Raw genomic sequence first — 25,425 nt, 5'->3', positions numbered from 1 at the left:
AATCTGTACATATGCTACTTTATGTGGCAAAAGGGACTTTGCAGATGTGATTAAATTAAGGATGTTGGGATGGGAGATTATCCAGTAGGTGACCCTAATGTCATCACAAGAATCTTTATAAGAGGGAGGCAGGAGTGTCAGAGTCAGAGAAGAGGATGTGACAATGAAAGCAGAGATCAGAGTAAGAGACAGCTCCTCCAGAAGGAACACAGCTCTGATGACCCATTTTAGACTTTGGACCTCCAGAACTGTAAAATAGTAGATTGGTGCTGTTGTAAGCCACCAAATTTGTTACAGCAGCAATAGGAAACTAATCCAGGCAGTGTAGATGGTATCTTCATTCTTCACATTGAGCAGCAAAGGTTTTTCTAACTAACTTTTGGTTGGTTGCATGAGTAATGTTCTGTCTCCACAACAGTATAATTTGTGTTAGTTGAGTTAACAGTAGCTGCTTTTGCAAAGAGACTGCAATAAAGAATGACTTAAAGAATATTGATGCTGTTTCTCATGTAACACTCTGCAATGAGTGTTTGAGGCCAGCAAGTGGTTCCACTCCATAGTTATTCAGAGAACTAGGCTAATGGTAGCTTGGCCACTTCAATGAGTGACTTCCAAGACTGCTAATTGCATTTAGCAGGCAGCCCTGGTCATGCTATGACAGCTACCAGGAAGTGGGGAGTTTTAGAAGGCAGTGGAAGAGGCCAACCTCACTTGGACAGAACGTGGTCACAAGGCCACACTAGACACAAAGAGGTCTGGGCAGCCACATTCCAGTCAGAAACTATTACCATGGATGGAAGAAAGAAAGAGCAGATTTGTGACAGCCATCTCTGTCACATCTGGTCCCATTCTGACCTTTAGACTGCTAGTTTCTCAAAGCAAGGACTGCGCTTTTGCTCACCCATTGTATCCCCAGTAGTTGGCACAAGTGTTTGATACATGGTACGTGCTCAAAACCTATATGTTGAATGAATGAAGGAGTAAATGAGTACATAAAAGGACAAATGGACTTTTCTTTAATAGCTGTGTGACTTCAAGCCCATCTCTTCAGCTCCCTAAACCTTCACCTCCTCATCTAGAAAATGGGCCTAGAAATGCAGGCTCTGCTTGCGTCCCAGTGTTGTTTTGAAGACAAAATATAATCATAAGAAAAAAACTTTAAAAAAATATTTCTCTGCAGTTTACAAAAGCACTTTCATATCTTTGGTCTCACTTGAGTCCCATGAACTTGGGGGATGCTGTTATTTGTTATCCCCATTTTGATGGGGGAACAGGCCGAGGGGGACTGAGTGCATGTGATCAGTGTGAAGCGCCCATTAGCATGTTGAGGCAGATGGACATGGGGGTTGTCACGCTCAGGCCTGTTTCCTAGACAGCTGTGCTATATGAGTTCTGATTCTGTGTAGATTCAGTCAGAGGTACTTGCCAGAATAAACAGGCTCACTCTGTTACAGCTGTGCTGTCATAAAAAAGGAAGAGCAGGCTGGGCGCGGTGGCTCACGCCTGTAGCCTGTAATCTCAGCACTTTGGGAGGCCAAGGCAGGTAGATCACCTGAGGTCAAGAGTTCGAGACCAGCCTGGCCAAAATGGTGAAACCCCGTCTCTACTAAAAATACAAAAATTAGCCGGGCATGGTGGCAGGCGCCTGTAATCCCAGCTACTCGGGAGGCTGAAGCAGGAGAATCGCTTGAACCCGGGAGGCGGAGGTTGCAGTGAGCCGAGACCACGCCATTGCACTCCAGCCTGGGTGACAGAGCAAAACTCTATCTTAAAAAAAAAAAAAAAAACAAGAGAAGAGCAAAAATGATACTACAGAGTCCTTAAGTTATTATTAGATGACCCTGTGTCCTTTTCTATAGAGCAAAACCAGACTTCAGCGCTCTCCACAGAATCTGAGCTGTCATTCTGGTCCAAATTCCTCTTGGTCCAGACAGTGGAGGTACTTTTCTGAGGTTGCACTACTCCTAGAGTGACTACCCATCCTAATTTGCACTGAAATTCTCCCCTCCCAGGAAACTCCTGAGTCCTGAGCAAGTCAGGATGATTGGTCACTCACAATGGGTAGGTAAATGTTTTCAGATTCCCAAGTCTCCCTGATTCCAGAATACTACTTGTTAACCACACTGGCACTAAATGTAATCACGAGTTAGTTACTTTGCCCCTCCAATCTTAAATTTTCTCATCTGTAAAATAGAGAGAATAATACTGAACTCAAAGAAATGTTGTATGGATTAATTCAGAAAATGCATATAAAGTGCTCACTAGATTATAGATACCATGGCTATTATTATTATTTACCAGGACTAGAAGCAGGTTATCCTAGCCATCCAACTAACTCTCTATTACCCTTAGTGGTCTCTGGTAGGATTAATAAATCATCATTATGGGAATTTTCTGTACATGAAATAAAGATGTCATATTATAATTGGAAATTTTTGTAAACTTATATGCCCCCCCCCAAAAAAGTGTAGTGAACGAAAAGTTTTTGCTGTCCATACTAAAAACCTCACCTTCCAAGAGGAATTTAGTCTATAGCTGAGCTATACCCAAATGATTTCTTTTTTAGATGGTGAGAACAAGCTGCTATCAAGTACACTATAAAATGGAAGGATTTAGATGATTCTGGCACCAAGGGTTTAACTAATGTTTATGGCAGGAGGGAATGACTGTATTTCTTATATCATATTCAGTTATGTATAATAAAGTCTATTTTGGATCTAGCTACCCTCTGACCACGTTTTTCTGTTGTTGCTGCTCCTGCCCATGCAAACATGCTCTATGGCGTTATATAGAGAGAATAACAAAATCTGGCATTTCATGCTAAATTTAGAAGCTGCCTGTTCCCCTGTTGTAGTGCTCTGAGGGGGTGTTTGAACTCTGAAACCCTGAAGACCAAGTCCCTCAAACAGACTCTCTCTGTATCTCAGTGGGAAACTCTCTGCTTCTCTTCTTCAGTTTCTTCAGCTGTAAACAGGAATCCAAATAATTCCCTCTAGCCCAGGGATTCTTTGAGCTGGTCTGTAAAGTTACAGAGAGATGAAAAACCCTGTAGTGACAATGCATGCCTAGTGTTGCTGTGAATCTATAGCTCAGAGTTCCATGAAATTAAAATTAAAAAAAAAAAAGATACAGCATCCAAGAGGAAAAGCCCAATGTTCTCTCTGCTCAAACTGTGGCGGTTTGTGCATAAATGTGGGGAATCAATTTCTGTGCAAGTTCCTAGGGTGATCTTGTAAATGTTTTTCTCCTCTTTTCTTTAAAGGCAGTCCTCTCAGTTTGGTTTATTTTTTTTTTTTATTTATTTTATTTTTTTAGGATTCCCTACACACATCTCTCCTTTTTTTTTGTAATAAAGAAAAAAAAATGAATACAGCTTCCTTGCTCATCGTGAAGAACAAATCTGTATCTCTTTGGAAGCTTGTTGATCAAAAGATTTCTGTCATCTGTGTGTAGTACGTTTCTCTGAGGGGAAAAGGCAGAGTAATCAAGAATGCTTCTCTTCTGAGAGGAAAACAGATGTACTGTGTGTGTAATGGGACTATGTTTTAAAAACAAAGTCAAGAGCCCTGGAGAATGATAACAGTGATCTCTCTGAAAATGTGTGGAGATGATGGTAGCTGGAAAAGATATCCCCACATTCCAGAGTTTTTGGTGTCTGTGGCAGAAAGCAGAAGAAATGTGTCAATAAAAATCTGGCACTTATTAGAGAGATAGGGAAGTCTGGAGTAAATAGTGGACTCTGAGTACGACAAGAAAAGGAAAATAGAAACATTTCTGTACCCCGATACCAACTTCTACTTTGGGTCTGGTGGTACCTGCGTTTATTATTTAAAATTTATAACAGGTATCCTTAAAATGATCATTGGATTTTGAGGAGCTCCCTTCCCGGCTTGATAGTGTTTACAAATCACACCAGACAATAGATCTTTAACTCTATTACTAAAAAGTAATAATAGAAAATGGGTTTTGTATATAGTACATTTTCTCTGGGGGAATGAAATCCAGAAAAATATTGACCACAAACATTTCACTGTTTAACAAAACAAAAATTGTAGACACACAAAGAATCAGCTGATTCTCCTCCCATGGGTGGCTCTTCCGTAGTTGTATATAACTGTCTAGGGCAATTATTCTCATAGTAACCTGTTTAATAGTGGCAAAATCCAGTATAATCAGAATACTTAAAACTTTAGGTTATTCTTTGTGTTTTGTAGTTATGAGGACAGACAAATGGGAATATGTATCTGTTTCCAGAATTTGGTTTCCAAACATGTTTTTAGATTGGATAGTACTATATAGTTTCATTGCAGGCTTCCTGATTCAATGTTTACATTGAAAGAGGAAAAATATTTTGTACTGACAGAGAATCAAGAGCAGATGTACTCCAAGGTCTCAAGCACACGTTTTAACTTACATTTGTATGCTGTGATGGACTATCTCAGAGCCGAAAAGTGATCTGTATTCACTAATTGTAGGTGGTTTGGTAGGTTTTGCATATAAAAATAATGTTTGATGTGTTACTGCTGTTGGGTTTCCCCTCTCTCTTCCTGTGTTTTGTGTGTTTACTTCATGGGCTCATTTAAGGTTGAATGTGGAGCTATCTCAAGTCCTAGGCTGCACTGGTTTTTACACCTATAAGTTTCCTTAGGAAATTTAATGTGGCTCTTAAATTCCACTGTTGGAGCACAGGTCCGTGGAAACAGGGCAGTTGCCAAGTAAATTTGATTAACTTAGAATGTCAAGTTGGATTATTTGAGAGTCAGGACCTCCAAAATATATCCACTTTGGTGTTAAAAAAAAAAAAATCCTGACTGCATATCTACATTGCTGTAACATGCTGGAAGGTTGCCAGATCTCCACTTCAATTGGTGTGTGTATAAACTGCTTACATATGCAGCCTAAAGGGAGTGATTTCTGTTGAGTGGTTGGCCGAATGTCAACACAGCTAATTGTCATTTCTAGATAACAAATCATAAACATGGTTGGTCCCTAGAAATGAAGGTTAACTGCATGGGGCAGAATGGTGTAAAACGTGGGTTGCAAAAACCAATGCCTGCAGAGGCTAGGTTCCTGTGATAATGAGTGAGGTGGGCCTGGTGTCAAGGCGTGAGGAAATGATGGGGACTGTGAGAATCTGAGGGGACCCGCCTCATCTGAAGGGGCACCTGCTCCTCAGCTCTGGCTCTCCCTTGCCCTTCCTCCATGAGGGCTCCGTGTTGCCTGATCTGTTAATTTTTTGCAAAACAAGCAGGAAATTCAGACTTTTATTTGAAATCTCTCAAACTCTAAATGTTGGCTTGAATTTCTTAAAACACAATGCACTCAGAGTCTAAAGACTTCAGAAGGCCATATATGGCCACTGGCTGCCATTTTGAGACCCCTGAATTAGGCGATTCTTTGAGAAGAAAAGAACCTCCTGACTTCCCACTTACAGGCTTTTTAGCTTTTTTTTTTCCCCCAGAAACCTCAGTGGGTGTTTTTTTTTTATAACAGAACACTGGACTAGGAGTTGGGAGGCTGGATATGCCAACTCTCCATTTCCTAACTTCATGACCCAGGGCAAGCCCTTAATTTCTTACATCCTTGGCTTTATAAATCTATCAATTTATAATATATATTTCACTACTATCTCACGGATTAAATTCATCCAACTGATATTTATTGAAAATGTACTTGAGCATATCCTATTTTATTTAACCCTCAAGAAGTCTTTATGAGGTAGATATTTCTAACATATGTGTAGAGATAAAGAAACAGATTCTGCAAACTAAGGAAATTGCTCAAGGTCATAGAGCTAATTGGTGATGGAGTGGAAATTCAGACCAGACCTTCTGATTTTTAGTTCTGCTTTCCATTGCAAAAGCAATTCTTAAAATAGATAAAAAGCTAAAATCCATTTAAATCATCAACAACAACAGCAACAACAACAACAACAACAACAACAACAACATTTTGCCCTTTTCTTATCCAGCCTCTAAATACTGACTTTATAAACAGAACCTGACCAGGTCAAGTTACTATATCTCTATAGGTCTCAATGTTCTTAACTCTTAAATGGCAGGAGCAAAACTTGAGCAGAGGCAAATTTGCATTTTGAGGGCTGTATTTAGCTTAGTAGTGTTTGGTTGGGCCCAAACGCATTTTTTTTTTTTTTTTTTTTGAGACAGAGTCTCACTGTATCGCCCAGGCTGGAGTGCAGTGGCGCGATCTCGGCTCACTGCAAGCTTTGCCTCCCGGGTTCACGCCATTCTCCTGCCTCAGCCTCCCAAGTAGCTGGGACTACAGGCGTCCGCCACCAAGCCCTGCTAATGTTTTGTATTTTTAGTAGAGACGGGGTTTCATCGTGTTAGCCAGGATGGTCTCCATCTCCTGACCTCGTGATCTGCCCGCCTCGGACTCCCAAAGTGTTGGGATTACAGGCATGAGCCACCATGCCTGGCCATGCATTTTTTTTAAAAGCAGGTTATTTATATATAGCTGACATAATATAAAGCAACATATTTTAAGTGTACGCTTTGATAAATTTCATCACATGAACACACCCATAAAACCATCGCCACAATCAGGATAATGAACATATCTATCACCCACAAAAGCTTCCTTATCACCTTCTGTGATCCATCTGTGTCTCTCCACACCTTGTCCCCAGGTCACCATGGATCTGTTTTCTTTCGCTATACATTTATTTGTTTTACACAAATGGGATCATATAGAATGTACTTTTCTTTATGTCTGGCTTCTTTCAATAAGCTTAAATACTTTGCTATCCATGCTATGGTGTATATCATTATTGGTTCATTTCTTTTGATTGCTGAGTAGTATTCCACTATATGAATGTACCATAGTTTGTTATTCACTCACTTGTTGATGAATATTTGGGTTGTACCAGGTTGGGGCTATTAAAAATATAGCTGCTATGACCATTTGTGTATACGTCTTTGTATGAACATATCCTTTCATTACTCTGGAGAAAAAGCCTAGGAGTGATTTGGCTGGGTCCTATTGTAGGTGTGTATTTAACCTTGTAAGAAACTGCCAAAATATTTTTCAAAGTTCTACCATCTTAGTTTCCCACCAGCAGTGTAAGAAGAGTTCCAGTTTCTCCCCATTCTTGTCAACACTTGGATGCACAGTCTTTTTTTCCATTCTAATATGTAAGCAGTGTACCTTATTATAATTTTAATTTGAAGTTCCTTAATAATTAATAATGTTGAGCATCTTTTCATGTGTTTATTTGCCATCTGTATATCTTCTTTGGAGATGTATCTGAGTCTTTTGCTTATTTTTATTGTGTTGTTTGTTTTTTAATTATTCCTTGAGTTTCATAGTTTTAGCTTTTACATTTATGCTTTAATTTATCTCAAGTTAATTTTTCTCTATGCTGTGGAGTACAGATTAAGGTTCATTTTTTTCCCAGTTGGTTCAGCATAATTTGTTAGACTTTTATTTTTTCATTGAATTATATTGGTGCCTTTGCAGAAAAATCATCGTCTATATATGTGTGATCCTATTTCTGTACTCTGTATTCTGTTCTATGGATACACTTTTCTGCCTTTATGGCATATTTATAGTATTGAATCTTTTAAGGTATATATAGCTCTCCCCTTATTTAGGTCTTCTTTCATGTCTGTCAATAATATTTTGTAGATTTTCAGTGTAGGGGTCTTTTTAATTCTTTCATAAATTTTATTTGTAGGTTCTTTATGGTTTTTGGTGCTATTGTAAATAAAATTTATTTTAAAATTTTATTTCCAATTGTTTATTGCTAATATATAGACATATGATGGATTTTTGTATATTGAACATTTATCCTGAGGCCCTGCTAAATTCACTTATCAATTTAGTAGTAGGGTTTTAAAAATGTTGTTGTGTTAGGCCATGTGAGGTGGGTCACACCTAATTCTGGCATTTTGGGAGGCCAAGGCAGGAGGATCACTTGTTGCCAAGAGTTCAAGACCAGCTTGGGCAGCAAAGCAATACCCCTTCTCTATTAAAAATTAAAAAAAAATTAGCCAGGTGCAGTGTGGCCCGTGCCTGGAGTCTCAGCTACTTGGGAGGCTGAGGTGGGAGAATCCCTTGAGCCCAGGAGTTTGAGCTGCAGTGAGCTGTGGTCACACCACTGTACTCCACCCTGTGTGACACAGCAAAATCCTGTCTCAAAAAGAACACACACACACACACACACACAACACCAAAACCCCAAAATGTTGTTGTGTTGATTCTTTTGAATTTTCTGCATCCACTATCATTACCTACAAAAAAAAAATAGAATTTTACTACTTTCTCAATATTTTTGCCTTTTATTTCTCTTTCTTGCCTTATGCAACACATGCATGACATGGCGAATACCTCCAGTGTGATATTAAATATAAATGGTGAAAGTTTACATCCTTTGCCTTGTCCCTTACATTATGTGGACCATTTTTAATATTTCACCATCAATTATGATGTTAACTCTAGGTTTTTCTTAGAAGCCATTTTTTTTTTTTTTTTTAAGGCAGCCTCTCTCTGTCACACAGGCTGGAGGGCAGTGCGTGATCTCGGCTCACTGCGATCTCCACCTCCTGGGTTCAAGCAATTCTTGTGCCTCAGCCTCCCAAGTAGTTGGGATTACAGGTGTGCACCACCACGCCCGGCTAATTTTTGTATTTTTAGTAGAGACAGGGTTTCACCATGTTGACCAGGCTGGTCTCAAACTCCTGGCCTGAAGTGATCTGCCTGCCTCAGCCTCCCAAAGTGCTGGGATTACAGGCATGAGCCACTGTGCTTGACCCCTTTTATCAGATTTTTCAGAGGTTCTCTTGTACTTCTAGTTTTATGGGAACTATTTTAAAATATATAAATGGGTGCTGGATTCTTTTTCAAGTGCTATTTTGCAGTCATCATTGGGTGATTTTCTTTTCTTGAAACGTCTTTTATCATAATGTTTTGGTGTTTGGGACATAGAAGCTTATACAATGAATTAGGAATTGTTCCCTCCTTCTCTCTTTTGTGAAAGAGTTTGCCCAATATTGGAATTATTTCTTCCTAAAATACTTGATAGAATTCACCTGTAAAGTCATCTGGGCTAGGGATTTTCTTTGTGAAAATGTTTTAAATTAAGATTTCAATTGTCTTTTATAGGTGCATAGCTATTTATGTCTTCTATTTATTCTTCTATCTATCCATTGTGGTGAGTTGTGTTTTTCAAGGAATTTGTCCATTTCATCTACAACTTTATGTGTTGGCATAAAGTTATTCATAATAGTCCCTTGTTGTCCTCTATTGTCTGTAGAACCTGTGGTTATAGTCTCTCTCTCTCTCATGCCCTATGTTGGTAATTTGTGGGTTTTTTTCTCCTCTTATTTTCTTTGATATCACTAGGAGTTTCCCGATTGTATTAATATTTTCAAAGAACAAACTTTCATCTTTGTTGATTTTTGTTTATTATTTACTTGTTTTCTATTTCATTAAATTTTCTTCTTATCCTCATTACTTTCTTCTGCTCATTTTGGATTTGCTTTGCCCTTCCTTTTTAAACTTGCTAATATGGATACTTAAATCATGATTTTAGCTCTTTCTTGTTTTCTAATATAAATATTTAAAATCATGAATTTTCCCCTTCATACCACTTTAGCTGCATCTCTCAAATTTCAATAGGCTATGATTTCCTTATCATTTAGTTTACATATTTTCTAATTTTTCTTGTGAATTATTCTCTGGTTCCAGAGTTATTAAAAATGTCGATTAATTTTTAAATGTAAATGGATTTTCTACATATCTTTTTGCTATTGATTTCTAATTTACTTGACTTGTGGCCAGAGAATATAGTCTATGATTTCAATCTTTTGAAATTTACTGAGACATTTTATGGCTTAGCAGATGGTCTATCTTGATGAATGTTATGTAAGTGCTTGAAAAGAATGTGTGTTCTTTAGTTGTTGGATGTAGCGTTTCATAAACATCTACTAAATCAAGTTAATTGATAGTGTTCCCATCGCTTACATACTTACTGATTTTCTATATTCTTGCTCTATCATTTACTGAGAGAGAAGTACTCAAGTCTCCAACTGTGATTGTTCATTTTCTATTCTCCCTTTACTTTTGTCAATTTTTGCTTTTTAAGCTCTATTTTTAGGAACATACATATAAACACACGAAAATTTAGGATTTTTATGTGATCTTAATGAATTGATTTTTAACTCTGTCTTCTTTCTTTTTGTGTTTTTAACAGTGTCTCTTTTTAATTTTATTTTAAAAATTCTAAGTTGACACAATAGTTGTACAATTTATGGAGTACATAGTGATGATGTGATACATGTAATGTACTGTTCTCTCTGATGATATTAGAGCTACGATAGTTTTTTAAATGATTACTGTTTGTATGGTACATCTTTTTTTATGCTTTTGTTTTCAGCCTATGTCTTTATATTTCATCTGTATGATCTCTTGAATGCTGCACATAGAACCTGTACTTCCCCTCCCAATAACCTTGGACTCTGCTCCCATTGAAAGAACCCTTCCACGAAGCTCACAACAAGACCCCATCAAATTTGAAAGCTATACCTGCAGTCCATCCAGTTACTTAGATTCCTCATGCCAAGAGACCCATCACTGAATAAAGGAATTACCATCCTGGCAAGAGTAATTACCCCGATCATCAGCAAGGAGATGCTGTTTTTTGGACAGTAATTCTTTGCTACACATGGCATGGCCACACAGAACCTTTAGAGATCTATCCTGTGATTCTCTGATTGATGGTTGCCATTAATTTCATATAACATCTTTCCCCACTGCAGACACCCTCCAATAACAAAGGGGCTCCTGGCTTAAATGGGCCAAAGCAGCAACAAGTTGGACAACAACTCATACCATGGCTTGGTTCTGCGGAAGAGCTTTTTCTTTAATGCACTCACTATGTCATAGGGAACTTCTTCTGAGCGTCTGACCTTTCATTAATTCAGTGTATTCTGGGTCAGAAAACTGGTCCTGGCCTAGAACCGATAAACTACCGTGATATTTTACCAGGGAAGCTGTCTTCCACCTCCTTGATTTCTTTTAGCCAAATGGTTTGAACAATGCCCTTGTTGGCTGCCTACACATCCATATATCTTGCCCCTAGGAATGCTGTGTTCTATAACATCTCCAGGCTACCCTGGTGGCCTCTCCGATCTCACTGCTCATCTCATTGATTGTGTCCATGCTGCTTTCACCTGGCCTTTATTTTGGGATATTATCATCCTTATTACTATTAGCAATCCCAGTTTCATAACAGCATTTCCTACCTTAAGCTCTGGCCTGGCCTACAGGCCTACTGAGCTTCTCAGTGATGCCAGTGTCCTCCCATAATCCAGTCCGCTTTTCCACATCTATTTCGTGATTTCAATGCTTTCAATATTTAGCTTCATGACCTTAAATAACATATAGCTACATCTTAATATTTCAGTGGCAGGTATTACCTATTGACTTTCCACTATAAAATATGACCTCTCTTTTACAACCACCACCACCACCACCACCACCATATACTTGTCATCCTTCTGTGCTCCCATCATAATTAGATCATAATTTTGGTTAGATTCAGTGTTTATAATAGTATGTCTATGCAATCTCTATCGACAGCTAAGCCATGTAATATACTATGTTTACATTTGTCTTTTTTGTATAACTTCTTGTATTCCGTGGAACTAATAATTGTCTTATATTTGTGTTTGTTTAGTGATTTCTATATGCTCATTACTACTTCATTCCAAAACTCTTCCTCAGAAGTGAAAGTCTCTTTCAGGCCTAAATCCATCTAGTAGTCTATTCGATGTTGACTTCTCTCCCAGAGCCTTAGACCTGTTCCAATCTTGGCTAATTTTCTCTAATTAGTTATTTTGGTTTCCTCCTGGAACCTCCCTTCCTTCTTATCACTTTGGGAATTTCCTTCACTTACCTTTTTCCTAGATTTCATGTTTTTTTGTTTTTGTTTTTTTTTTGGTGGGGGAAAGTGTTGCTTTCTTGAGTAGCTAGTTTATCCTCTGTTAGTGTCTTTAGAATGGGTGTATGGTAGGCTGAGATCTCCATATCTGAATCCTTGAAACTTGTTAGTATGTTATCTTATACAGCAAAAGAGACTTTGCAGATGTGATTAAGGTAAAAATCTTGTGATGGTGATATTATCCTGGATTATCCAAGTGGGTCCTATGTAATTTGAAGAGTCCTTGTAAGAGAGAAGGCATTGTGAAGATGGAAGCAGAGAGAGTTGAAGATGCTACACTGCTCATTTTGAAGATAGATATTATTCTCAGCTCCAAGTTCACCCTTTAATATATGCTTTATGATAAACAATGGAATTTCTTTAAGCATTTCTCCTTTAAAGTGAGCTTTTAAAATAGAGGGCTCTGGAGGGATATTGCAAGAGGAAAAGCCTTCTTGCAGTTTCCAGCATGGGCCAAGTGGTGTGGGTGTGAGAACATTTGATGGAGGCTGCCTCAGCCTCAGGCCCAGAACCCACTTTCTCTGCAATCTTCTAGCCTTGGCCTGGTGATAATATTTCTCACAGCCTTCTTGACATGAAAACCAGAGCCTCGCCAGGCACAGTGGCTCACGCCTGCAATCCCAGCACTTTGGGAGGCCCAGGCGGGCAGATCACCTGAGGTCAGGAGCTGGAGACCAGCCTGGCCAACATGGTGAAACCTCATCTCGACTAAAAATACAAAAAATTAGCCAGGTGTGGTGGCTAATTGTGTGCCTGTAATCCCAGCTACTTGGGAGGCTGAGGCAAGAGAATCACTTGAACCCAGGAGGCAGAGGTTGCAGTAAGCCTATATCGCGCCATCGCACTCCAGCCTGGACAACAGAGACAGACTCTGTCTCACAGAAAAAAAATAAAAAGAAAGAAAGAAAACCAGAGCCTGAGTGTGGCTTGCATGCAGTCATCAGTGGTTGAGGGGGTCACACACTGAGAAGCTGCTTCTTCTGCAAGTCCCTAGAGCCCACCTGCCGCCACAGGGTGGGAAGAGTACACACAGAAGCTGCTGCTTCTTTGCAAGCTCCACATTGCCCACATGTTTTGAAGGCCTCCTGCCCACACCAGACTTTCACTGCATGCCCATGCCATTAGTTGCTGCTCCCCAGCTAGAAATTTAGGAAATTCCCTTTGCATTTCTCCTGAGGGTGACCTATCATTTGCCTTACTCTGGCGATATCGGCAAACTCCCTTACTGTCCAGTGGTTGACCATGCCTTCTCCAATGAGGTCTGAACCCTTTCCAAGTGTGTAATTCTTTAGGGAATCTCCCTTAGGGTACCATAGATAGTTGCTTTATATTGTATGATTATTCTTTATATCATAGTTAATATTTCTTTCTTTCTGTTAAACTTCTGCTTTATTTACTGTGTGGTTTCTATCTCCTGATTGGACCCAGATTACTACAGTAAATTTTGACACAGGTATATACCTGTGAAACATCATCACAATCAAGATAATGAACAAATCCATCACCCCCATAAATGAATGTCTCTATGCCCATCTGTCATTCATCCTTCCATTTCTTTGACCCCAGGTAAACAATGACCTATTTTTTGGTCACAGTAGATTAGTTTGCATTTTCTAGAATTTTATATAAATGAAATCGTGTAGTATATATTCTTTTAAAACTCTAACTTCTTTCACTCAGCGTAATTATTTTGTTATTCAACTACACTATTACATACATTATAATTTATTTATTGTGTTTGCTGAGTTTTATTATATGTCTATACCAGAGTTTTTCCACTCACTTGTTGATGAACATTTGGGTTGTTTCCAATTTTTGGGCCATTACACATGTAACTACTGTGTATTTTCATGTGTAAGTCTTTGTGTGGACATATGCTTTCATTTCCCTTGGGTTAATACCTAGGAGTGGAATGGCTGGATTATATAGTAGATATAGATTTAGCTTTTAACTGCAAAACTGTTTCCCAAAATGTCTATACCATTTTATATCCTCATTAGCAATATATGAAAGATCCAGTTGCTCCACATCCTGGCCAAAACTTGATATGAGTTATCTCTTTAATTTTAGTCACTGTATTAGGTATATAGTAGTTTCTGATTATGGTTTTAATTTGCATTTCCCTGATCATTAATGTTGTTGAGCATCTTTTAATGTATATTTTTTGCCATCCATATATCTTCATTGGTGGTGTCACTTCAATTATATTGCCCATTTTTAAAAGTCAGGTTTTTAGTCTTCCTGTCATTGAGCGGTTAAGAGTTCTTTGTATGTTGCAGATGTAAGTTCTTAGTCAGACATAAGTCTTTAAAATATTTTCCCCTAGTCTGTGGCTTACCTTTTTATTTTTATAGCAATTTCATGTTTTTTTTTTTCAATTTTACTTTAAGTTCTGGGATACATGTGCTGGACGTGCAGGGTTGTTACATAGGTATACATGTGCCATGGTGGTTTGCGGCACCTATCAACCTGCCATCTAGGTTTTAAGCCCCGCATGCATTAGGTATTTGTCCTAATGCTCTCCCTCCCCTTTCCCCCAACCTCCAATGGGCCCCGGTATATGATGTTCACCTCCCTGTATCCATGTGTTCTCAAACAATGTCTTTTGAAAAGCAAAAGATTTTAATTTTGAATAAGTCCAATTTATCAAGTCTTCCTTTCTTCCTTCCTTCCTTCCTTCCTTCCTTCCTTCCTTCCTTTCTTCCCTCCTTCTTTGTCTCACTCTGTCTGACACCATCTTGGCTCACTGCAACCTCTACCTCCTGGGCTCAAGTGATTCTCCCACCTCAGCCTTTTGAGTAGCTGGAACTACAGCAACCTCTACCTCCTGGGCTCAAGTGATTCTCCCACCTCAGCCTTCTGAGTAGCTGGAACTACAGGTGCCCACCACCACACCCAGCTAATTTTTGTGTGCTTTTGTAGAGATAGGGTTTCGGCATGTTGCCCAGGCTGGTCTCAAACTCTTGAGCTCAAGCAATCTGCCCACCTCAGCCTCCCAAAGTGCTGGGATTATAGGCATGAGCCACTGTGCCTGGCTTTATCAAATTTTTCTTTTATACTTCATGGTTTTTGTGATGTCAAAAAATCTTTTCTAAATCCAAGATTTTCTAAGATTTTCTCCAATGCTTTCTGAAGTATTATAGTCTATAACGTCTTGTAATAGCTTCACTAACAATCCCTTATTCTTAAGTTTCTTACTTATGAATTTCTGATGACACTACACATATTATTTTTAATCTTCTTTTCTACTCATGTACAAATAGACCTAAGAGGCTAATGGAACAAAATATATGAAATCAAGATTGTGCTAGAAATTCAGGTTGTATGACCACCAAATTTATGCTTCTCTCCTATCTCATAATGTAGCTTAGAGAAAAAACAATAATAATAACAATTTTTTGAGTAAGTAACATGCTAAACACTTTTTAAAAATATATATATATTTCTACAGAGATGAGGGTCTTGCTATATTGCCCAGGCTGGTCTCAAACTCCTAGGCTCAAGAGATCCTCTCACCTTAGTCTCCCTAGTAGCTGGGATTATAGGCACAAGTCACCATGCCCAGCTCCCCAAACACTGTTTTGTGACTTTTGTATTCAAAGTATAAAGTACATTATTTTATACTAAAAATGACTTTATATGATTGGTTCTATTATCTGTCTCTCTCTCCTTTTAGCAGGTGAGAATGTTGTATCATAAAGAAATTAAACAACTTGTTCAGGTCCTCTAGCCAGCTCCGTTTGATGTTAGAGTCCATTCTCTCTCTCTTTTTTTTTTGAGACGGAGTCTCGCTCTGTCGCCCAGGCTAGAGTGCAGTGGTGCAATCTCGGCCTACTGCAAGCTCCATCTCCTGGGTTTACACCATTCTCCTGCCTCAGCCTCCTGAGTAGCTGGGATTACAGGCACACACCACCATGCCTGGCTAATTTTTCTATTTTTTTGTTTTTAGTAGAGATGGGGTTTCACTATGTTGGTCAGGCAGGTCTCGAACTCCTGATCTCGTGATCCGCCTGCTTCGGCCTCCCAAAGTGCTGGGATTACAGGCGTGAGCCACCACACCCGGCCCGAGTCCATTCTCTTAATCACTAACAATAGTAGCTAATAAATATTGGCTGCTTACTGTGTAACTGGTACTATGTTAAATTCTTTACAGGTATTAACTAATTTAATCTTCAGAACAAAGCTACAGGTAGGTATTATTATTATGCCTCTTTACAGATGAAGAAACTAAAATACAGGGACCCAGTTCTCACAACTATTAAGAGCAGAGCAGGATTTGAATCCATGCAGTCTGGCTCCTGAACTCTTCCTGGTAAGCATCACACTACACCGTTTCTCCAAGAATAATTAATGGTTGTATTTGTTGGGTAAATCAAGCGGATGGCCCAAATGAGTCTCTCCCACCAGCAAGTTTTTGAAATGAAAGATAGTTTTCTATTTAATGCTCCCCTTGGCACCTGACCCCAATGATTTACTATTGCCTTGCTCTTGTTCCATTTTCCCACTATGCCTTACAGTGATAATAAACAGAACCGTGTGTGCCAGTGCAAGAGGCCAGGGGAGATGAGTGCCTCTGTAAGTAGCAGGAGCCTCAGCCAGTACCTCAGGTTGAGCCAGGCCCCTGGGAAGTGAGTAGCTTCACCTGGGTTCTCTTATCCATTTGTATCAACTTCTGGCTTCCTAAAAGAGAGGGCATGGCCAAAAGAGGCTTGTGAGAGGAACATTTAGATTGCTTGGAGCTTTTATCATAGCCCACCAGGGGTTTGAGACAGTGGTGTATAGTGTGGAGAGATATTTGACTTGGGATGGAGTCCTGCCTTTTTGCTTTAATTTTTTGACTCTGGGCAAGTTTTAAAAACTCACTTCACTTAGCCCATTTGTTAAAAATGGGCTAAGACCAACCTTATTTTGATGATATAAGTAGGTTCATGCAGTAAATAATAATAACGATAATATCTGCCATTTATTAGGTGTCTCTCTGTGCCAGATACTCATAAAAGCACTTTCTAAGAGTTAACTCAATTAACACTAACCACAGCATGAAATAGGTGCTATTATTATCATCATCATTTTACAGGTGAGAAACAAAAGTACAGGCAACTAAGATATTTGTCCATAGTCACTCAGCAGAAACCAGAGAAGCTGAAGCTTGAGACCAAGCAGCCCAGCTCCCCAGCCTGTGCTCTTAAACATTGGCATTTACTGAACTTGCATAAATAAATAAATATACATATACACATATATATATTTTGCATATTATATATATTTTACCTCTTTTACTTTTTTAAACAGGAAAAGCCTTTTCTAACACCCCCCACCCCAGCATTTTTTTTTTTTTTTTGAGATGGAGTCTTGCTCTGTTGCCCAGGCTAGAGTGCAGTGACACTATATCCACTCACTGCAACCTCTGTCTCTCAGGCTCAAGTAATTCTCATGCCTCAGCCTCCCGAGTAGCAGGGATTACAGGGGCGTCACCACGTCTGGCTAATATTTTGTATTTTTTTGTAGAGATGGAGTTTCACCATGTTGGCCAGGACGGTCTCGAACTCCTGATCTCAAGTAATTCACCCACCTTGGCCTCCCAAAGTGTTGGGATTACAGGCATGAGCAACCGTGCCAGGCCGTTGCTAACCTTTTCTTTGGAAACTTGTGTGCTATAGCTAAACTGAAGGAATCTGGGATGATTTGATGATGGTCCTTACCCAGGTCTGGACTGGTAGGTCTAGGTCCTAGTTTTGGCTCTGGCCAGCTTTGGGCAAGGCAGTTTCACCCTCCTAAGTCCCACATGTCTCCTGTATAAAATGTTGAGGGGGGTGTACTAGTTAATTTCCAAAGCCCTTTCCAGGTCTCACATTCCTTATGTCTATGATTCTGTGATTAAGTTCCTGGAAGGTTAAGTACTGATAAAAGTGCCATTAAGTTCTGTATACTCAGCACTCGCAGCTGTCTGTTACCTAAGATACCTGGGCCTAGGAGTTATAGGGTGGGGGCTGGGGGCAGGGTGGGTGGATGAGAAAGGCTCCTTGTCTGACAACTGTGTGTATTGACTGTAGACAACAGAGGACTGCCCAGCACTGTGCAGTGTAACTGAATATCCTCTGATTTCTGGGCTGTGATATACTAAGACTGACCATCAAAGACTGTTTCCCAACAAGAGAACCTTGTGCAGTAAGTTCCTCAGGCAAGAAGCGAGATAATTGGGACAGGATTGAATAGATCTCAGGCAGAGAAACTTGGGGGACAGATCAATGTAGGTAATGAACTGGTTGACCCAAGGCCTCTCTGTCTATCATTTTTTGACCTCAGGTCAGAGCGATAGAAAGGGGGAAAACTACCGACACAGCTCCTGCCATGAAGTCCTGGAGAAGAATAAGTGACTGTTTGTCCCGCATGGGTTAGTCATTCACCTGCCTGAAGGCAAAGGGCTGGGAGTCTGGAGTCCATGACCTGCTGGGACATACTTTGGGCTGCATTTTTTCCCCCTTCTAATGTCTCAGCTCTCAGGGATCTGCTTTTCCTGGTGCCAAGGAGTATGGATGAAATTTTGTCCCTCCTCCATGCACCCCTATAAAACAAATATGATGAGAAATTAATATTTTCCAAATGGTGACCTAACCTTTGTTCATTAATTGAGCTCCTATTGCATTCCAGGTACTGTTAGAGGCCAGCAAGATACCTAGATGATTGAGACAGAGTCCTCGCCCTCCATGAAGTGACTGTTCATTTTAAAACCCTAAAGCTGGGTTCTTAGAGGCTACTGCAACAGCAACAACTCCCGAGTGAGTGCTTATCATGTGCCAGGCTCTGGTTACAGGCTTTAACTCTCTCAGTGGAAATAGCCTGAGTGCTGGCTTGGCTGCCCCATGTCTGTGAGACTGTGGGCAAGTCATTTACTTTCCCTTTGAGTTTCAATTTCTAAAACTGTAATATGGGGATAATATATGTAAAACAGCTAAGAAGTATATACTTTTAATGACTCTTTTTAGTGTCAATGGAGGATTTGTGAGCAAATGCATATAAAACACAAGGCAAACAGGAGGTATTTAGTAAGTGGCCACGTGATTATTGAGAGACTATGGGCTTCTTCCTGTTCCTCCAGAGCAAGACTGACAGGTGTCCTATTACCCTTGCATCTTCAGAGCCTAGAGCACAGCCCTGAAAACAGCAGGCGCTCACCACTTTTTATGATCAAAGGCAGTCTCTACAGGGAAAGTCAAATCATTATGGGTATTTATGAATTACAAAATCCATAAAGTTAAACCAGGAGAAATGGACAAAAACACACTCATTGTAGAGGTCTTTAATGATCCCTTGGCTCATGGCAGAGCAGCTAGACAAAAAACAAACAAACAAACATGCAAAGATTCAGAAGGCCTGAAAAAATAATGAATACAAAGAAGATAAATCGATACAGTATTCTATCTTCACATTCGGAAGACAGAAACACCTTTCAAAAAACCATGGGACATTGGCAAAAATAACCACAGATAATCCTCAATAAATCTTGCCAGGAGGCAGTACAGATGACATTGAATTCAGTGAAACTACAAATTAAAGACAAAAATGCGAAGTATAAATTACTTGTGTAAGAACTCTCTCAACTCTTGGGTCCAAGAAGAAAGCAAAAGGGAAATTGTATGATAGCAATAAATGTGCCATTACCCAGAGTCACACAGCTAACAGTGACACAGCTGAGGCTGCTAGAACCTGGGTCTACTGTCGTCCAGCCACGAACTGGCTTGAGATCCCGGATAAGTCTCTCTGAGCCTCGGTTTCCCCTTCTGTCAAGTAGCCTCGAAGGTCCCCGGGGCTCGGTTCGGTGGCGAGTTTGAGGAGTGTGGGGGAGGGGAGGGGAGGGAGCGTGCCCGAGACGCGGGAGCCGCGACCGCTTTCTGCGAAGTCGGGGAGGGTGCGGGCGTTGAGAGGCGGCAGCAGAGGGCGCTGGGTCGCCAGCCTGGGCCGCGTCTCCCATTGGTCGGGGCTGGGGCGCTGGGCTGGAGAGTTGGTGGAAAGTGACAAGTTGAGCGAGAGAGGGAGCGTGGAGAGCTGGAGCAGCCGCCACCGCCGCCGCCGAGGGAGCCCCGGGACGGCAGCCCCTGGGCGCAGGGTGCGCTGTTCTCGGAGTCCGACCCAGGGCGACTCACGCCCACTGGTGCGACCGGGACAGCCTGGGACTGACCCGCCGGCCCAGGCGAGGCTGCAGCCAGAGGGCTGGGAAGGGATCGCGCTCGCGGCATCCAGAGGCGGCCAGGCGGAGGCGAGGGAGCAGGTTAGAGGGACAAAGAGCTTTGCAGACGTCCCCGGCGTCCTGCGAGCGCCAGCGGCCGGGACGAGGCGGCCGGGAGCCCGGGAAGAGCCCGTGGATGTTCTGCGCGCGGCCTGGGAGCCGCCGCCGCCGCCGCCTCAGCGAGAGGAGGAATGCACCGGCCGCGCCGCCGCGGGACGCGCCCGCCGCTCCTGGCGCTGCTGGCCGCGCTGCTGCTGGCCGCACGCGGGGCTGCTGCCCAAGGTAAGAGGCGCCCGCCGGCCCCCGCCCGCCCAGACCCCCTGACCCGTGGCCACCCTTCCGTCGTCCAGCCGGGCGCGGGACACGCAGGAAGCGCCGCGCTGGCTCCGGGGCGCGTCCGGCCACCCGCCACGGGGCTCGCTTGCGCCGCCAGGCCAGGGTTTGCCCCGGAGCCCCGCGGCGGGCCGGGGCGCGCCCAGGGACTCGTTCCTCGGTGCGCAGCAGCGATTGTCAGCGCTGACAGGAAGCGTGGAGGGGTTTGAGGGTCCTGGGGGTGATCGGGGCACTTCTGTGCAGGGCGTCCCCCCTTGTCTTCCTGGACCTCCAGCGCGCCCCAGCCGGTGTTCAGGCAAGTCTATCCTGCCCCCAAGTTGCGAGCCGGCCCGGAAGGCGCGGTCCAGGAGGGAGTTTGGATTTTCAGTGGTGCTCGCCAGAGCCCAGGCGGCTCGCGGATCGACGCAAACAAAAGCCCTGTCCTCCTGGGGCTCCGGCGGCCTCGCATCGCCACCGCCCCCGGTCCTCCGGCCCTCCCGAGAGTCACCATAGAGGCCAAAACTTGTGCGCCGCTGCAGCCGCTGCCACTTTGTGCAAAATGTGCTGTCAGAGGCGGCCTGCGGCTCCAAAGTGCTTTGGGTGTGCACGCGCGTGCGCGCGCGTGTGTGGGTGTGCGTGTTACAAACAAGAGGGAGAAAAGCCATCTAATGCATATTTGATTTTGGTAATCTCCAAAGACAATCGCAACAGTTAGAGAAAGACTTCACCGCAAGCCGGAGCGTCTTAGTTCGCTGCGGGAAGCTGGGGTCCTTGCTGCGTCTGAGCCGGTACACAATGAGAGGGAAGAGCCCGGCTGAGCCTGTGGAGACAACCGATTCATTCTTTGGAGGTTGGAGGGGGAAAGTTGATTAAAGTCTCCGGGGTCTCGGGCCTCACTTTTAACATGCATCCCTTGAGGGGGTGAGGAGCCTTTGGATTCTGCCCTCCCCCACTCCCAGCCCTAAACCTGAGCGGATAAATAGATCTCTGCTCTTTTATCATGCATCTTTCATTTTTAAGTTAGCACTGTGTTTAGGAAAAGAAAAAGCTCTGCGCTACTTAGCAGTTGAGAGGAAAAAGATGTATTCACTACATAGACTACGAATGCAGAATTAGTTTTTACTAAAAGTTAGCTGACTTTCTTGGTAGAAAACACACTCTGGAAGGAAGTTGTGTGAAATTTTGATTTCTTAGAGATGGTTTTTGGAAGCTAGAGTAGCATTTTCTGAGGATGATTTCTGAAACCGATCCTATAATGTGGTCGTGCTAATCTGGAAGCTCCTGGGGGTAAATAGAGCTCCTAATTGTAATTAAGATGTGCATCAGCAGGGAGTGCACCTTCCTGATGAAAAATCCTAATGAAATGTAAACAGCTTGGTCACATAGATGTTTTGCTTGGTGATGCCAAACATCTGGCCTTGCGCCACAACACCTGGGTGAAAAGTAAAAATGGGCCATGCTGCCTACGTAATGTAAACATCCTTCTCAACTTGGGTTGCCCAGCAAATTGAGGTGGAGATAAGCAGGGTGATTTTAACTAAGGTGGGACTCCTGGCTTGGGGCTTTGGTTAATTCAGTTATTTCCTCTGTGGACTCCTTTACTTTGTACTTCACCTTTCAACAATGGTTGCTTTTAGATCATAGCCCCTTGTGGGGGTGGGGGTCACTTGCCTTTAAATACATGTCCCTGCATTGATTTTGCTCACTGTAAACACCCTTCTTATCAGCAGCCACCCCAATTCTGTCTCCTTTAACTGTTTACAGCCTTTTAGAGTTGTTTAAAAAAGGTATTGCCTATTCCATTGTAGCAGGACGAGCCGCAGACAAAACTCCTCAGACACCCAGTGAGCAATTCCTGTCCCTTTTAAGGGCTCACAACTCTAAGGGGGTCCGCGTGAGAGGGTCGTGATGGGTACATGACTGGGGGCTGCATGCACTGGTAATCAGAACGAAACAGAACAGGATAGGGATTTTTACACTGTCTTTCCATACAATGTCTGGAATCTATAGATAACATAACCAGTTATGTCAGGGGTCGATCTTTAACTACCAGGCTTAGGTCAGGCAGGCCCAGGCCTGGTTTCGGGTCTGGTTCCTTGGTTTCAGGTCTGGTTCCTAGGTGCCAGGCTACCTGCCTTTAGTTTCGCTTCTCTTTCCTTTTCTGAGTATAAAACAATATGAGAGGGTCTGTCTCTCTTCTCTCACCATACTCTTTAGTAATGAGCTCAAATCTGTTATTATTGTCTTATTTGTTGTTTTATAAATCCCTTTCCATTTTGTGAATGTTTGATCTTTTCTCTGGGGTCAAGACTTCTGGTAGAACTCATGTTTACTTTCTCCTCTTGGACTCAAGGTCCCTAAGGTAGCCCAGCCAGTGGCTCAGGAAATCAGCTTAAGCAGAGATATGTTTCATGTATTTATTTAAAAAGATACAAAACATTTCTCCCATCATTTTTCTATTTTGTTAGCCAGGAGAAGAAAACCTTTAAATTTATTTTTTCTGGTCTGTCCATTGTTGATTTCTCATCCACCCCCTCCCTATGCAAAGCTCAACTTCTTTAGGAACCTGAAGCTTACCTTATAACTGCACCCAAGCCCAGGGCTTTAGGAACCTACCTGGCCTTTCTCAAAATCTTATAGATTCTGTGGTTTGGCTGCTGGGAGCCAGAGCGAGGTGGCTTGCTACTGTGTTTGCTATCATTTTGTAAACCTTCCGTTGCCATTTAAATAGGTATTTGTCTGTACTTTTAGAATAGAAGTGTCTTGAAGGCAATAAGACTGTGAGCTTTTCTGGTGAAAACACTGAGAGCCCAAGTCCACTAGTCCCAACTTTATTAGAGATGCCTGAAGATCCTCCCTGGCTGGCTAGGGGGAGCCGAACCAAGGTGGGATGGGCAAAGGGTGTGGTCAAATTGTCTCCTTCAGTTTTGGAAATATTTAATTTCCAATATAGATTCAGCATACATGGTAGGCTGTTTTGCTTCTCTGATGCCTGGGATAATCTGCCTGATATTTAGTGAGGGGTCAGCTTTGCCCTGTAGCACCCTTTCTCTTCTGTATCGTGAGCATAGGCCCCCAGTTAGACTTTTGGAAAGTTTCTGAAAGTGTTACTTGCTCTGAAATTAGTATCAGATTTGGCTGGTGGTTTGATGGTGAACATCTACCCCATTTCAAATATTTCTGAAAATTTTACACAGCATCCTATGGAGAATGGAACACTTTGTAAGCTATATGTACTTTGATGTAAATGTATATGTACAGATAGCATATGTATATACACACATATATAGTAAGTGGTCCATAGATATTTGTTGAATGAATGGAGAATAACTTTTTTGGTTGTATGCAAAATTCTGATATATGCTTTGCTTAGTAAAAATGCAACATGGCATATTTTCAAGGATTTTTCCTTTTCTTGTCCCATCTTCTAGTATGAAAGAAGTGTAGTGTAGCAGAACTTGACAGTAAAGCTAAATGGTTACAAGCACAGGCTTTGGCATTTAACAGACCTGGATTTGAATCTTTTCTCTGTTGTATAGTGGGTGTGTCAGTTTTCCTGAGCCTTTCAAGAGTGTTATGAGATTGAAGTGAGGTCATGCATGTGAAGTACTGGAGAACAGCACCCAGCCTAGAGGTGAGTGCGTGAAATTAATTTGGGGTACATGAAATTAAGGATATGTGAACTTCCAGAAATAATATACACAATTTTATATGCATTTTTACGGTTCTGTATTTATAGCTATAGCTATAATCTTATTTTCCAAGAAAAGTGTCAACCTCTGAATGATAGGAACTGCTGACTTGGAGTGTTTGATGCCTGAGGCAATGGGTTGTCTTCCTGGGGAGGCTGAAAGGAGTTGAGTGTTGGTGGCCAGTTCTAGGCCTTATCCCAGGTTAACACACTCCATGGAGGCCCCACTTCTCACCTCCCAGTTTCCCTTCCACCAGGCAGGCTGTTAATTGGGCCTGAGAGAAGCTGAAGAATGGTGCCAAGTCCTTGTGACCTCAAGTAAGAAAATATGTCTCTGAATCCAAGCATTCTGAGATGCAATTTGTACAGTTTATTTAACAAACACTTATCTAATCCTTACAATGGGCCAATCACTCTTCTAAGCCTTTTGCAAGTATTAACTCACTGAATCCTCACAACAACCCTATAAGGGAGATAGCATAATTAGCTCATTTTACTGATGGGTAAACTTAGGCACAGAGAGGTTAAGTTACTTTCTTTAGGTTACACTGCTAAAAAGTGGCATTACTGGGCTTACAAGCCCTAACAGTTCATGCTCTTACCTTAGTGGCTGTCCTAGACATTCTTTCCTTGTTTAATTCTTACAATTTATATTCTTTTAATGTATGGAACAAAGGTGGTATTTCCCAAGGTTTTCCAACAGCAGCAAAGGGAAGCTTGCTTAGCCGTAATCTAGAGGTTATAAGAAATTATTGGAGACAGCCAATTTCAATTTTCCTTCCAGTGCTGGAGTTCCCTAAGACGGTCTTGCTGAAACTCAGAGATAGACTGGAAGCACCTTGTTGGATGGCCTGGATCTCTGGTTCTGGAAGAATTACATTTTTGTAATGAGCTTCAACTTTGATGTGGTTTGAGAAGTGTGCTCGCCAGTTTTTTCCAACTATCAATAAGCTATATTTTGATGAAGTGACTTTGTATTTGCATCTTGGTGGACAACTGTGGTTGTAGGCTGAGAAGGCGGGGATTTATTAGAGTGCTGTCTAGTGGGACAGCTGGCTTGCCAGCTCAAGGTCCCAGTGAGGACCAGACCCTGGCAAATCCAGCTCCAGCTGAGAAACACTCAAGTCTTCAAGGCCTCTTTCTCAAACAGAAGGGCCTTAGCCTGGCTTCACCCATTCCCTGGGGTGTGACGGGAGAGACTGTTCGGTAGACACTCGAAGAGAAAGGAGAGTC

The 25,425-nt window shown here is 41.9% G+C and overlaps 1 protein-coding gene across 2 annotated transcripts in view; it reads left to right on the top strand.

Moving 5' to 3' along the window:
* Positions 1 to 20,297: 20,297 nt before the first annotated feature.
* ROR1 (receptor tyrosine kinase like orphan receptor 1) overlaps positions 20,298 to 25,425 on the top strand; it is a 407,220-nt gene continuing 402,092 nt past the window's right edge. For both annotated transcript variants that reach the window (XM_016919829.4, XM_016919825.4), the window contains exon 1: positions 20,298 to 20,471. In XM_016919829.4, coding sequence (XP_016775318.1) covers positions 20,381 to 20,471 — 91 coding nt within the window. In that variant the 5' untranslated portion in view covers positions 20,298 to 20,380. The remainder of the gene's footprint in view (positions 20,472 to 25,425) is intronic.

The sequence above is a fragment of the Pan troglodytes genome, chromosome 1 (genome assembly GCF_028858775.2).
Source record: "Pan troglodytes isolate AG18354 chromosome 1, NHGRI_mPanTro3-v2.0_pri, whole genome shotgun sequence".
NCBI lineage: Eukaryota > Metazoa > Chordata > Mammalia > Primates > Hominidae > Pan > Pan troglodytes.
This window is presented reverse-complemented; position numbering and strand designations above follow the sequence as displayed.